This window comes from Dermacentor variabilis, chromosome 2 (genome assembly GCF_050947875.1).
Source record: "Dermacentor variabilis isolate Ectoservices chromosome 2, ASM5094787v1, whole genome shotgun sequence".
NCBI classification, from domain to species: Eukaryota; Metazoa; Arthropoda; class Arachnida; order Ixodida; family Ixodidae; genus Dermacentor; species Dermacentor variabilis.
In genome coordinates, this window is record NC_134569.1 from 15,228,387 (window position 1) to 15,242,260 (window position 13,874).

The following is a 13,874-nucleotide window of genomic DNA, read 5'->3' on the forward strand; positions in this document are numbered from 1 at the left end:
GCGACGACGGCAGCGACGATGCAGTATGGCAGGCTGCCTCAATGTTGTCCTCACAGGAGGCCCGGCAGGTGATTCAGTCCCTACGGAGCTTTGTTTTCACGAGGAACCTTCCACTGCACTACGTGGAGCACCTGGATGCCTTGGAGTAGGATGTTGGCAAGCTTCGCATAATGCATGCAAGGCTGACGGAGACAGGGTTTTCTCGTGCAAGTCAGTGAGATATACGTGGTGAGATGCTTGTGGCTATCTCACCTCAGCGTTCCTTCTGAATTTCTCAATCTGACAGGCTGCCACGGCAGCCTTCTCGCAATGTTTAAAGGGCCCCTTTTGGGGCCATCAATGCGATACCTCGACGGTGCTCGCATACCGCTTGCCACCTGTGACACCTCATTGCAGTTGTTATAGCAGTGCCATTCTTCAACGCCGACAGCTGTGGCTTGTTACACGCGATTGGAGCGCCCAGGAAGCAGTTAAACTAATGAACACAATGAGCAGCCGGGCGGAGGAAGGTGGTGGGGAGGGTCACTGGCCTCCCTGCCTATATAGTTTTCTCATATCAGCTCTGCCATCCCCTTATTTAAAATTTTTCATGCCACCCGGTTATAACAATTATCGGTTATAACAATGGAATTTTCGTGGCACTTGAATATTGTTATAAGTGGGTTCGACTGTACTTAACTTGCGGCAGGGTCACCTTGCCGGGTCGCGGGATTGAATCCTGGCCACGGTGGCCGCATTTCGATGGAGGCGAAATGCGAAAACAGCCGTGTACGTAGATTTAGGTGCACATTAAAGAACCCCAGGCGGTCAATATTTCCGGAGTCCTCCACTATGGCGTGCCTCATAATGAGAAAGTGGTTTTGGCATGTAAAACCCCAATATATATATATATATATATATATATATATATATATATATATATATATATATATATATATATATATATATATATATATCACCTTGCTGAACTGCGAGCTCAGAAACACAATGTGCCTGTGTACGCAAGGATGATGGTGCTGTTCAACAGTCTGTACAGCGAGAGGGCGACACGCTGGTGTAGGGGTATGCAAGCTCGCATGTTCGTATCCTCCCGTGCTAGTGAGGGACAAGCTCACGATGTAGGCAAATGTGGAACGGGTCACGCAAAAGTTGGCTTTAAAATCTTGGTCCGACAATGTCGGCACGTTGGTGTCGTACCAAGACGATGGTCTGGGAAGCGACCAAACACTCCTTTGCTTGGCAGACATACCACAGCGAGTGCACCGAGGCTGCGACATCGCCTCTCGGCAGCCTTCCGCTTCTTCTTGTATGACGCTTTCTTAATGCACACAGCTTGCAGTTCAGCCCTTTTTGCAGACAACAATGCCTCGTAGTGCGCAACCAGGAGAAGCAAATCGGGTGGATGATCCCGGTTGCATTCATAAAGCGGCCGGCTAAGCACCATTCCATGGCTGTTCTCGGGTGCGCGTTGCAAAGTCGCTCCACGTTGAACACTGCACCTGCTGAATCGCGCAGATGGTCACTCGCGATACGAAAGAAAAAAGGAAATACACAGTGGTGCTGTGGTTAGTGCACGCGATCGAACGTGAAATGGGGCGCTTCACTACGTTGAAACCACAACAAACGCAGTTATTTTGCAACGCCATGGATCGGATTGAATCGGCTGAATGAGCTTCTCCATTACTTTTCCATACAACTCTTGCGAAGAGTTAAAAAAACACATTGTACAGCATGTAGCGCAGAAAATAATTAGAGAAACAAAATTTTTTGAGTCGGTGAGGTAAAAAGTTCAAGAGTCACGTGATAAATCGTCGAAGCGGAAGTGAACAGACTGAACACGGAAAGTGCCGTGTGAGCGTAGCCAGCACCGTTCCGTTCCCACAGGCGTTACAGTATTCAATTGCCACTTGCGTTAACGGCCGTTGCAAGTGCCAGTGTAACAGGGGTATAAGACTACGTTGGCAAGTATTACAGTAGGGTCCCACTGGTTACTGGTGCTGACGTGTTCGTTCAGGCTGATCCAGTCCTCGGCGTATTACCCATCTTTTCTTGAGAATATGCCAGTATCATGGGGAGTGGAGAGTGTGATGTAGGTCGTCAGAGAGGCAGCAGGTGTCAGAGCCAGTTGAGTTGAGCTGTTGTCTCCAGGAGCCATGATGGAAGGCTTGACATACCGTCCACTGCGAACCTCTGTGACGAGGACAGGGAACAACTACCTCCACCAAAAATGTTACGTGGGAAGATGAAGACGAGAAGCTATACACAAATATATTTACAAAATGAATATGTTGCACTTGGCCAAAAGGCAACAGCCCATGCTAGCCTCCAATCGTCTTCACAGCACTGGCCTCTTCGTCCTCGTAAATACTCGTTTGTAGAAATATAGAAATTTGTTGCTGTGCTTTTCGTGCATAAACAAGAAGAAACATGAGGACCGATGTATTTGATATTCAGTCAAATAAATGCTACACAAAGAAAACAGACACTGCCACCCAAGAAAGACTAGACGAAATGAATTTCGTTTGTTTATCTGAAGCATATAGTAAATGTAGGGGAGAATAAATTTGCTCTTACCATCACCTTAATTATCAAACAATGCGTTGCACGGTGTACAGTACTGTTTTGAGTTTTTTATTATTGCAGTTATTTCTGTTTTATGCAGGCACATGTCGTGGCCTTGGTAACTATATTTTGACTGCCTATTTAGATAAAAGAATGACATTTCTTTCTTCTGATTATTCTTTCGACATTTGTTGCAGGCAGTTCTCTTAAAATATTTGCTAAGGACTGAACCAACCCTAAATATGCAACAGATAGAGAACTATGAGAACTACCACGGAGCAATGTCAGGCTTTGAAGTGGCCCAATCCAGATACGCTATTCCCCAACTCTTGAATATCAGCAACAATGTGGTTGCTATTAAGCAGAGAGCCACACATGATGTACGATCACAAGGACTTACTGTATCAAAGGTACAGACTAGCTTGAGGTTCTGATCATAACGTTGGTTATTCGGTTTGTTCCCAGGGGCTCGCCTTGAAAACCAAAGCGAGTACGCAAACTGCAGCCTGTGTTCACCGCGTTCTTCGGGGGTTGTAGCCTGCGAAAACAAAGCAGTGTATTCTTGAATCTCGTGCCACTTAAGCACACAGCATCGTTGCTAACCCTGCAAACATGAGTTAAGCAACTTGGCAGGACTTAGTGTACCGCAAGCAATAATATTTAACAAAGTAGCAATGCTGTATTGAGGCACTCTCACAACCACCTGCTCAGACCAATCAACTCTACAAAAGCCACCATACCGTGGCTCATGGAAACAGTTATTGTGTAGGCAGATGATTTACGTTGTCGAAAGAAATTTTACGCGCGAACTTCTTTGCTCGCCCCACAAGCAGCACAAGTAAAGACATAGAATGAAATGTGGAATGCAAATAAATAGAGCGATTGTTATCGCCGACGGGATGTTAACGAGGCGCGGAGGTAAGAAACTACACGAGCAACGGCAACGTTCAACAACAAAATCGCAACGGAATATGTTATTCAGTTCCGTGAAAATGCAGTTTACTTTAGACAGCGAATGTATCGCCAGTGCGCGCTTACAAACACGTTGTAGTAGAAAACATACGGTCGAACTACCGGCGCTTACCGGCGCAGCCATAATGTGTCTTCGCCGACTCGCCTCCTCGTCGCCGCCTTGAGAATCGTCTTGCGCCAGCCTGCGAAAGAATAGCGCTGGTGGTGCCAACTGTACAGGCTCGGAATGTGCCATACTGGCGACACAGTGCACGCTGTTTAATGTCATTTGTAGGAATCAGTTCTCAGTTCTATAAATTATGGAAAAGTGAAGCCACCGGTGGTACAAGACTGACGTAATGTTCGGTGCTACGTTTTCGCGCTCCTTGAAACCGATCAGAAGCAGGGTGAAATGGAAATTACAAAAGCCAAGCTGCATTGCATACATACGCGTTGAGAGAAACCCTGCAAATATTACCACACGATAATCACAGCACACGAGGAATGCAGCCTTTAGGTATGACTTACTTTGCGTGTAGTTGTTAACAGACTTCACAACAAGGCAACGTTACAAACTATAACAGTAAAAAACACGCATAGCGAAACTTTACATGCCACCTGAGCTGCTTATAGCAGCGCAAAAGGGTCGATATTGGACTTGTCTTGGATTGGCATGGCTTCGCTCATCAAAAAATTGCAATTAATTATTAAGGGCTATGTTTGGCTTCATGTATGTCTTCATATATGGCTTGGCTGGAGCAGTTTTGTTTCGTTTTGCATTGGGCATCGCGGCATCGCAGCGTGGAGAGAGGCGTCGAGCCGAATTAAACGTGATCGCGCTTTTATAATGCGTTTAGTACGCTGGACGTGAGCTGAATAATTAACACCATGGATCTAATTACGAAGTTGGGCTCTTTTGTCGCCAGTGTACAAACACTGATCCACGGATGGCACGAAAATGGGATCCCAGGTGCGAGGATATGAAGAAAGAATTTTGAACTCAGAATCAGAGGTCATGCCGCCGGGTCGCTGAAAGAGTTTTCGCGCTTCGATACTCCAGCATGCCGTCATCATCCGCTGCACGAAAGATCCAACGCGCCTTGGTTGCGATCAAGATTACGCTGAACCGGAAATCGTGAAGATGCGACGAAAGAAGTCCTTCGCACGGAGGCCTTTCAGGAGTGATTGTTCTATTTTGCATCTCTACTCGTCTCGCAAGCAAGTTATGCACAAACTGTGATATGAGGTTGCTTGCTGTGACGGTGTGGGCATTCGTTTGCGTGACACTGCTGGGAGTTTTAGCGTACAGTATGCTGCTGTGGAGTCAGTATTGGAGGTGGGCTACTCCGCGCAACACCGGAGTGCGAGCGGCGGCACCACGAAGGCGGTCGTACTTATCCAGTGGATACAGCAACGCTTCGATGGGTGGTGGTGTGCTACAGCCTCATAGAATGGCTCCATTGCCTAAGGACAAGCTTTTCGCCAAGGTTCTTGTTTGACGTGTTTTTATTACAGGAATATCACGCCAATAGACAATTCCCCTTATACTTTTTGTGCGCAAACAAACAGGGACGAAGAATAGGGGCAACACAAGGACGAGCGCTTTCCTTGTGTTGCCCCTATTCTTCGTCCCTGTTTGTTTGCGCACAAAAAGTATAAATATGAAGATGTTCCAACTAGGCCGACTCGCAGTTATACAATTCCCCCTTCTCTTTTTTCTTCTTTATTTATTTTTATCGCTCAGATGGCAGTTTGGTTCCTTGTCTTTATCGAAGGTGGTTAGTGAGTGAAAGAGCGAACATATGAGTGATAGTGAATGTATAGTGCCTATAGTGAATGAGCGAGTGACTCAGCGGGAAAGTTTTTTACAGGCAAATTTAGTCCTGTGGAGAAATTGTGGCAACTGATCACGACTTCGTTTGTGTTCTTGTCGCGTTGCTGCTTGTGGCTGTTACTTTGGCCTTTTTTAATGGTTATGTGTTGGTTGTTTCCATTCATTTTGAGATAAATTTTGACATTGGTGCTTGCTCACGAAACACGCAAAGAGAGAGTGAGGGCAAATCTTAGAAAAGGCCGCATGAGCGCCTCGTTTAAGCGACGCACAGGTATAATAATAATAATAATAATAATAATAATAATAATAATAATAATAATAATAATAATAATAATAATAATAATAACTTTATTCCACAAAGTTACAAAGAAAGCAGCGTACATATCAGGCCTGCCAAAGCCACATAGGGCGTGAGCGGCAGTGCCTGGCAGGCAGCGGAACCAAACAGTTATTCATTTGACATGCTTTTCACAAAAAAAGAAACGAGTAGTTCCCTGAGGCGACTAGTTGTCAATTTGCCTGAGTGCCTTTTTTTTACTTGTATTTGGTTTGAGCGCGCAAGACGGTTTGAGGCAATTTGTTAAAATATACAGGAATATTAACATAGTAGTCTCGTATTCTCTTGCCATATCTTGTACAACGCCTGGGTACGAGGTAAAGATTCTTACGCCGCAAAAAACGTGCGGGAACGTACTTGACCTTGAAATTACTTTCCCAGAAATGCTTTAGCTCAACAGTTTCCAGCAGTAGTTGATTAAAGTCCGGCATAAATACGGTTTTGAAAACGTCACTTTTGTCAATAAGATTTAAATCATAGCTGATGTTCTTTAGAATAGAAGGGAGAATAGAGTTGACTCTAGTTTGCCAACGAATTGCGCAATGACCATAAACTTATGCCGTACCTTAATACACTATAACATAACGCATGTACAACTTTTCGAACAGAGAGGGGCATATAATATCTCAAACTGCATAGCACACAAGATACCGCTCGCGTACATAATCTAAGTTGGAGCTCCAGGAAAGATCACTGTCTAAGTACAAACCGAGATATATTACACAAGTCACATAATCTAAAGGTTTACACAGACATAGAGAACACTTTGAATTGTGTAGCACGAACGGGTAATTAATGTCTAGTTTTTTCAGAGGATTGTGAAAAATAAGTTTTGTCTTCGATGTATTAATATTGATTAAGTTAGCAGAAAACCAGTCCATAGCCTTAGTCGCCATTGCTTGTAAGGAAGTAATAGTATGCATAAAGTTTGTTGATTGAGCTATAATGACGGTATCATCTGCATACTGATACAATGCAACAGGCACCACATCAGCAAGGTCATTCACCTAAATATTATATAACATTGGACTGAGTATAGAGCCCTGGGGGACAGCAGATTTTATTACAAAGAAATGGCTCTTAGCCTGCTCTAGTGAAACCTGCTGGCGCCTGCGATGCAGAAAGTTTTCCAGGAGTGTCAGAAATGTGCCACGAAATCCTAATATTGAAAGCTTGGTTAACAGATTACCATGACTCACGCTATCGAAAGCTTTGCTGACGTGAAGGAGGACGGCACATTACGATCTGATTGCGTTCGAAAGACAAGTTCAACCCGTCAGAAAGATTTTCAAGAAGCGATTGGGTACCTTTTCCAGGAATGAAACCATAGTGGGAAGAGGATAACATTCCGTGTTTATCCGAGAAACTTGTCATTGTCAGTAATAAATGTGTTTCCAATACTTGAGATAAGCAGGGCAACACAGAAATTGGGCGATAGTTTTCTGTTCAATTTTGTGCTCTTCCCTTATAAAGTGGAATTACTACAACAGTTTTCATATTTAATGGAACTGTACCACTGGAAATGATGTTGTTAAAAAACGACAGAAACACATCCTTGATGACACCAAAGATGGCTCGCAGGTCATTTACATAAATTCCATCGATATCTGGTGATTTGTTACACTTTAGGCTAAAGATAAGTGACCTAAGTTCGTCTTCGGCTAGCAAAGGCAAATGCGCGGACTACAATATGCTATTATGCAAAGTGCGCGACGGTGGAACTGGCGATGCATTACCCGACACTCGAGAGGATAAAGTATTAAAATCATTCGCAAGAGTACGGTCATCGGTACCGAAAGAAGTGAAATTACGTTCGCTATTGCGGTGCTTATTAGCCCCTGTTTATTAATGACCATGTTTTTCTGGTGTCTGTTCGAGCGGATTAAAATTTATTCCATAAATGCATTCGCTTGGCACGACGAATCATCGCATTTGCCCTATTTCTGGCTTCGTTGAATTTTGACCGCATCGCTTCAGAGGCAGGATAACGTTTAATTTGCGCCCAAAGAAAGTCCTTTTCTTCTATTGCAGCCAGAATTTCTGACGATCTATTCAACGATCTAAGATTTAACGTCGTAGCAGGGGAAAGAAGCAACGTACCAGCATGCACGTACTGCAAGACACTCAGCGATTTTCGAAATGACACGTGCTCTTCGCAAGATATTTTTCTTAGTTTAAAAAGGTTTTACGAGGAAGAGTGCTTATCATGAAATATTAACGAGAAAAAATGCGAGTTGGGGGCAGCAAGTTCAGTTTATTTTTTGCAATGTGGACCCAAGTTGGAAACCGTTTGTCTGGGAGGTACAGGTGTGTCAACCCCCCTCCTATGAGATTATCACAGATCCTCAGTGCGGAGTCCCGCGTTCGTCGCTGCCGATTGGACGGGAGCACCGAGGGATCGTCGAAAAGCGTCCCGACGCGATGCAGCGCTCATCGCTTCCGTTTCGATGCAGGTGGAGGCGTACCGGGCGCAGCTGGAGCGCCAACTGCGTCGCGCGCAGTGGGACAGCGTGCGTCCCGTGGGCGCCGGGGGCCGGCCAGCGTCGGACCGCTACGGACTGCGGCCCAGCAGGCGCAAGCCGGCCCGCTTCGCGCCGCCCGACCGGCTGCTGGCCAGGGCCAAGGCTCTGCGCATGCGCATGCTGACCAGGTACTGGCGGCATCGGTGTCCATCGCGGCATCGGCCGAAAGAACTCGTTTTCAAAAATTAAGCAACTGCTAAGGAAGGAAGGAAGTGTGCGCGTGTGTATATATATATATGTACGGGGTGCTTCAGCGAGCGCTTTTAAATATCTTTAAAAGCTGCCTGGGGCAGATAGCTAAATTCCAGCTCATGAGCCGGTCTACTCGAGGCGGCGGACACTACTTGCACAAGAAATTGAAATGCAAAATTGATAATTAACAAGAATTTACCAATTAACTTTCTAGCTAATTATCTTGTGATCCATATTGCAATTTCCTAATTCTAGCAGTAGACTTCGGAAGGCGAATCCATTTGGAACGAATTCTCAGGAGAACGCCAATGAATTTCTCCGCAAAGTTCGGGAATTTATTTCTCGAAACTGGTGTCATGTTGAAAATGCGTTCCAAGTGGATCCGCCTTGCGAGGTCCACTGCTAGAATTTGTAAATTGCAATATGGATCATAAGATAATTAGCTAGAAAGTTAATTAGTGAATTATCGTTAATTAGTCGATTTTGCATCTTAATTTTTTTGCAAGTATTGTCCGCCGCTTCGAGTAGATCAGCTCATCAACTAGAATTGTGATATCTGCCACAGGCAACTTTTAAAGATATTTAAAAGCGTTCGCTGACACACCCTGTATATATTGGCGCGTAAAATTTCATAATTTTGCACCACTGATGGCTACTGGGAGTTACGTCTGCTAGTCGGTTCATTAGGAGGGAAACTGCGAAAGGCGGTCACATTAAACAGGGCTCGCGCGCGCAGTGACGTATGCATCACCTAAAGCAGCCTTCGCGATCCGACGCGCTGATTTCTGTCGATCATGCAAGCATGGTGCGCGAGCGCGACGTGCCATGTGAGCCACAACACGCTGTTACGTTTCGCCTACGACGCGCGGTATAGCCGGCGCGGATGCAACGGACGCTGGGGCTTCGTTCAAAGCGGCAGACATTTTGGCCCGTTCGGCGCCGCTGCTACGCCTCCCCGCCAAGCGCGTCCAGGCATGTTCCAATGCCACGTGTCTTCGGTGTGCGTGTGTGTGTGTGTGCATGTTGGTGCCCACGCTTGTCAAAGCGCGGCAGCCGGGGAGAGGAGCTCCCCCAACTGTGAGGCGAGGAGGTCTGACCGGCGCCGGCCCGGCGGATGCGTCACCTACTCGTCCCAACGTGTCCGAGCGGCGCCGGCCCGGCGGATGCGTCATCTACTCTTCCCAACGTGTCCGAGCGGCGCCGGCCCGGCGGATGCGCCACCTACTCATCCCAACGTACCCGAGCGGCACAGTCACGTGCGCGTCTATAGAGGCGTTCCTTCTTGCCCTCAACTGCGAGAGTATAAAAGCAGCTGCCCCCGGACGCCAAGGGAGGCTCCGATTTCTTCAGTTGAGTTACGTGCTCTCCCGTCTCTCCACTTCGGTCGACCTGACCACCCGCTCTTTTACGATGCTAGAATAAACAAGTTGTTCTGTTACCTGTCGACTCATGCTTTGCCGGGACCTTCGGATGCTTCCAGTTGTGCCCCAGGCCGCCAGGCCAACGCTACCCTTGGGGCTTGCGACCCAGGTACAGTGGCTACAAGGGGGAAGTGTGAGCAGCGCGCCGCTCGCCGTATGCGGTCCACTGAGGCCTTTGAGGAGGATCCGACAGGCGGCGCTCGACGACGTTTGCACGTCAGTCGATGGGCAAGGCGCGGTGGCATACGCTGGCGTGAGCTGTGCTGCACGTGTTTCTCTCGGCTTTGCCGGCAGTTGTGTGAGTTATTTCTTGTGCGCTGTATGTGTGGTGATGCCCAGAAAACAGAGCCACTGTTTTGTGCCTGGGTGCACTACTGGCTACAAATCGTGCAAGATGAAACTGTCGCTGTTTGGTGTACCCAAGAATGAACTGGCGTTGGCGCAGTGGCAGCGGGCTATACCGCGTGCTGACAAACAACTCGAGAAGAACTCTGCGGTGTGCGAGCTTCATTTCGACACAAGGTACATTTCAAGGTACTTTGAGCACACAGTGAATGGAGAGCTCGTCCGAATCGAAAGAAGCAGGCCTCTGTTGCTTCCTGGAGCTGTGCCCACGCTTTTCCCAAACCTACCAAAGTATTTATCGAAGCAACTGCCGCCTGACAGGAAGCGGCCCGCAAAGCCTGAACCCACAGCTCCAGCCAAGAAGAAATGTGCAGAAGACAGTGCCGTTTCTGTGAGTGTGGGCTTCGAGGAGGTTCCGTACTGCACAGCTTCGTTTCAGGACCTCACTTTACCGTCGTGTTCGTGGGGCATGCACACGTTGAACCCTTCGCCGTTGACTGTGGCTTACAGTGTGTGCAAACCAGGGAAGGATAAACGGGTCCTATATGCAAGCAAGCTGGTTGTGTTTTCACAAGAAGCGAACTGTGTGAAACAAGATGTTTTTTTAAAGGGAGTGCGCCAGTCGGGGCTGTCATCCACCGATCCTACATCTCTTTTGAAAGAGGTCGACAGCATGGAAGTCTGTGTTGGAGCCGGCACAGTCGATGAATTTCCGTTTGCGTTGGGAAGCAAGAAATTTCACTTTTTTGACGCAATCATTTCAAGCATAAAGTGTCATGGTGTAGCGCATGACAGTAGGCCATGTGTGATGTGCAAGCATCTAAGAAAAGCTCTTTTGAACCAGCGATCAAAAAAGCGTCGTAGCCAGAATTCAGCTCCCAGACTCTCAAGGAAGAAAAAACTTCAAACGCAAACTGTTCGGCGACTCAAGGCCAAGTTGTCAGTCTACACACAAACCATCAAGGATCTTGAGAGGCAGAGTGTAGAACTGGAAGAGAGCGTCCTGGAAGACAGATTAAAAGCTCTTCCACCTAAGCAAAGGCTCGCGGTACTGCAGTGTTTTCAGGCAGCTCGTCGCAAATCACTGAGAGGGATGAAATACAACCCAGATTGGCTACTCGAGTGCATTATAATGCGCATGAAGAGTCCAAGACTCTACGAGCACGTCAGAAGAGAGGGAATACTAACACTCCCGAACAGAACCTGCTTGAAGACATATATGCGGAAGTATAAGAGCGGGTTTGGCTTCAACTCCCTTGTGCTTGCAGGGATTGGCAAGAAAACGAAGACCATGGATGAATTCAGGTGCCACGGTGGCCTGATAATAGATGAGATGAAACTGTCGGAGTGTTTCAGTGTAGTTGGAGGGGGAAAGATTGAGGGACTTGTGGACTTAGGAAAATTCACCCCCGAAAGTGAGAAACATGTGCCTTGTGATCACGGTCTAGTGGTCATGTTTCAACCTCTAAGCGGTTCTTGGCATCAAATACTTGGTGTTTTTGCCTCAAGGGGCAATGTGAAGGCAGCTCTGTTGTCGAAAATCGTCCTAGAAGCTGTGATTCTTGCCGAAAAAGCTGGCCTGAAGGTTGATTTTGTGACAGCTGATGGCGCTTCATGGAACCGCTCTATGTGGCGCATATTTGGAATATCTGGTTCCTCGAGCTGTGTGAAGTCGTCGGTTGCTCATCCTGTTGATAAAGAAAGACGTCTTTTTTTTATGTCAGATTTTCCCCACTTGATAAAATGCGTAAGGAACGGTTTCCTGAAGTGCTTCTACAAAACTCCGGATGGTGCTGCCTACATTGAGCACATCAGGGTGGCACACGAGGAAGATAAATGTGCAGTCACCCTCAAGGTCATGCCAAAAATTAGTGCATGCCACGTGAAGCCCAATAATTTTGAGAAAATGAGGGTGAACTTAGCATTCCAACTTTTCAGCTCAGAAGTCGTTCGTGGCCTTTTCTTTTACAAGAATGAAATTCAAAGGAATTGGGGTGACCCAGCAGCAACTGAGGCATTTGTCAGCACAATGGCCAAGCTAATAGAGGCGATGACAGCACGTATTCCATCCGAAGCTCTAAGACTTGGGTCCATTCAAGAGAAAAACATCAAAGATTTCATCGAGTACCTTAACAAATGGGAAAGATCCTTGGCACCTTCCAGAGTAGGTTTTTTGTCAGCAAGCACAGCTGAAGGACTGAGGGTTACCCTCCATGCAACATTAGATCTGTTAAAGTATGTCCATGACAAGCTTGGGTACAAGTACTTGCTGACAAGCCGCCTTTGTCAGGATAGCCTGGAAAAACTGTTTGGCGTCATACGTCAGTTTTCCGGCTGTAATGACCACCCCAACGCAACCCAGTTCCTCATCACTGTTAATTGCCTAAGTTTTTATAACTTAGTGAAAGCGCCGAGCAGCGGAAACTGTGAAGGAGGCACCCTGCAGTTTTTGCTGGGTGAGAAGGAAGCAGGCGGTGAAGTGGATGAACTTCTTGACAGAGGACAGATAGAAGATGCTTCACAAAGGCTCCAGAAATCTGAGCTTCTCTCTGACCATGTGTACAATGAAAAAACGAGCGACAGCCGCCTGGTGTTTTACATTGCAGGGTATGTTGCACGAAAGACCATCCTGAAAACTCACTGCAAAGACTGTTTTGATCAGCTTCTCGTGAATCCGGAGAATGCTAACAAAGAACTCTCGACATTTACCAAATTTTGTGACAAAGGTGGTCTGCTCTACCCATCCCACGAACTTTTCTCGTTTGTAGAGGCGTTAGAACTCACCTTTTCTATGTGGTTTAGCAACAACCAACTGCACTATGACAGCCTTGATCAGCTGACATGCTGTCTCAGGAAGAACAATGTCTTGATTGGCTGTGAACTTCATGGGCTGAGTATTACCAACCACATCACCAAGTTTTTCCTGCTAACACGCCTTCATTTCTACATGAAATCCCTTAACAAAGAGAGGGAATCATCGCGGGAAAAAAAGAAGCACTTGAAACTGAGGCGGGTTACCTAAGGACTGTTTGGAAGAGGTTTCACTCCCAAGTACCAGGAAATCATTTTATTTTGCCGCTACCAGAGCAGCTTAGCAAAATAAAGCTTTATTCAGAAATTTTGCGCATTTGAACATGTGGTGCTTTGTCCGAGTACAGCAGAAATCAACCCGTCGCGAAATAATCTACGCTGTTGGGCGATCCAACATGGAAACGGTAAGTCTGCTTTCTCTTGACATTCTGCTCAATTTGGAATTAACTCAGTAATATTTCCGGCTCTCTTGTACAACCAAGTGTCCAGCAGAACCGATTTCTGTAATATAGTGAGAGCCATGGAAACATGACGAAAGAAAAACTGCGTCCGCCGCGTATAAAACACGCGTTTACCAACGCTGCAGCCGAAGAATCTGACGTGTATGCGCGCTGCAGCGCCATCTGCCCCTTTCCTTCCAAAGCGCTTCGCCTGCCCGGGCGCGCTCCTCACACTTCCCCCTTGTAGCCACTGTAACCCAGGTGCAACAACGGGCGTCAGCGCTGAGGTTCCAACAACTGTCTGCCAGCGGTGAGATCGCGACAACGGAGGCCAGCAGCGAAGATATGCAGTTGACTGTATGCTGAGCAGCACAACGACCATCCGGGAGCAGTGCAACGAGCCCTGTGTGATGACTGGTTGCCTGCAGCGGAACGACTGCGCTGAATTCTTGGCTGCGA

The 13,874-nt window shown here is 47.0% G+C and overlaps 2 protein-coding genes across 4 annotated transcripts in view; one reads left to right on the forward strand and one right to left on the reverse strand.

Moving 5' to 3' along the window:
- LOC142571409 (eukaryotic translation initiation factor 4E type 2-like) overlaps positions 1–4,189 on the reverse strand; it is a 32,629-nt gene extending 28,440 nt beyond the window's left edge. Inside the window, exons 1-3 of the mRNA XM_075679735.1 lie at positions 4,042–4,189; positions 3,647–3,716; positions 2,963–3,100 (exon numbers count right to left, since the gene is read on the reverse strand). Coding sequence (XP_075535850.1) covers positions 2,963–3,100; positions 3,647–3,658 — 150 coding nt within the window. The 5' untranslated portion in view covers positions 3,659–3,716; positions 4,042–4,189. The remainder of the gene's footprint in view (positions 1–2,962; positions 3,101–3,646; positions 3,717–4,041) is intronic.
- Positions 4,190–4,299: 110 nt separating this feature from the next.
- LOC142571407 (beta-galactoside alpha-2,6-sialyltransferase 2-like) overlaps positions 4,300–13,874 on the forward strand; it is a 35,538-nt gene continuing 25,963 nt past the window's right edge. For all 3 annotated transcript variants that reach the window (XM_075679732.1, XM_075679733.1, XM_075679734.1), the window contains exons 1-2: positions 4,300–5,000; positions 8,138–8,334. In XM_075679732.1, coding sequence (XP_075535847.1) covers positions 4,755–5,000; positions 8,138–8,334 — 443 coding nt within the window. In that variant the 5' untranslated portion in view covers positions 4,300–4,754. The remainder of the gene's footprint in view (positions 5,001–8,137; positions 8,335–13,874) is intronic.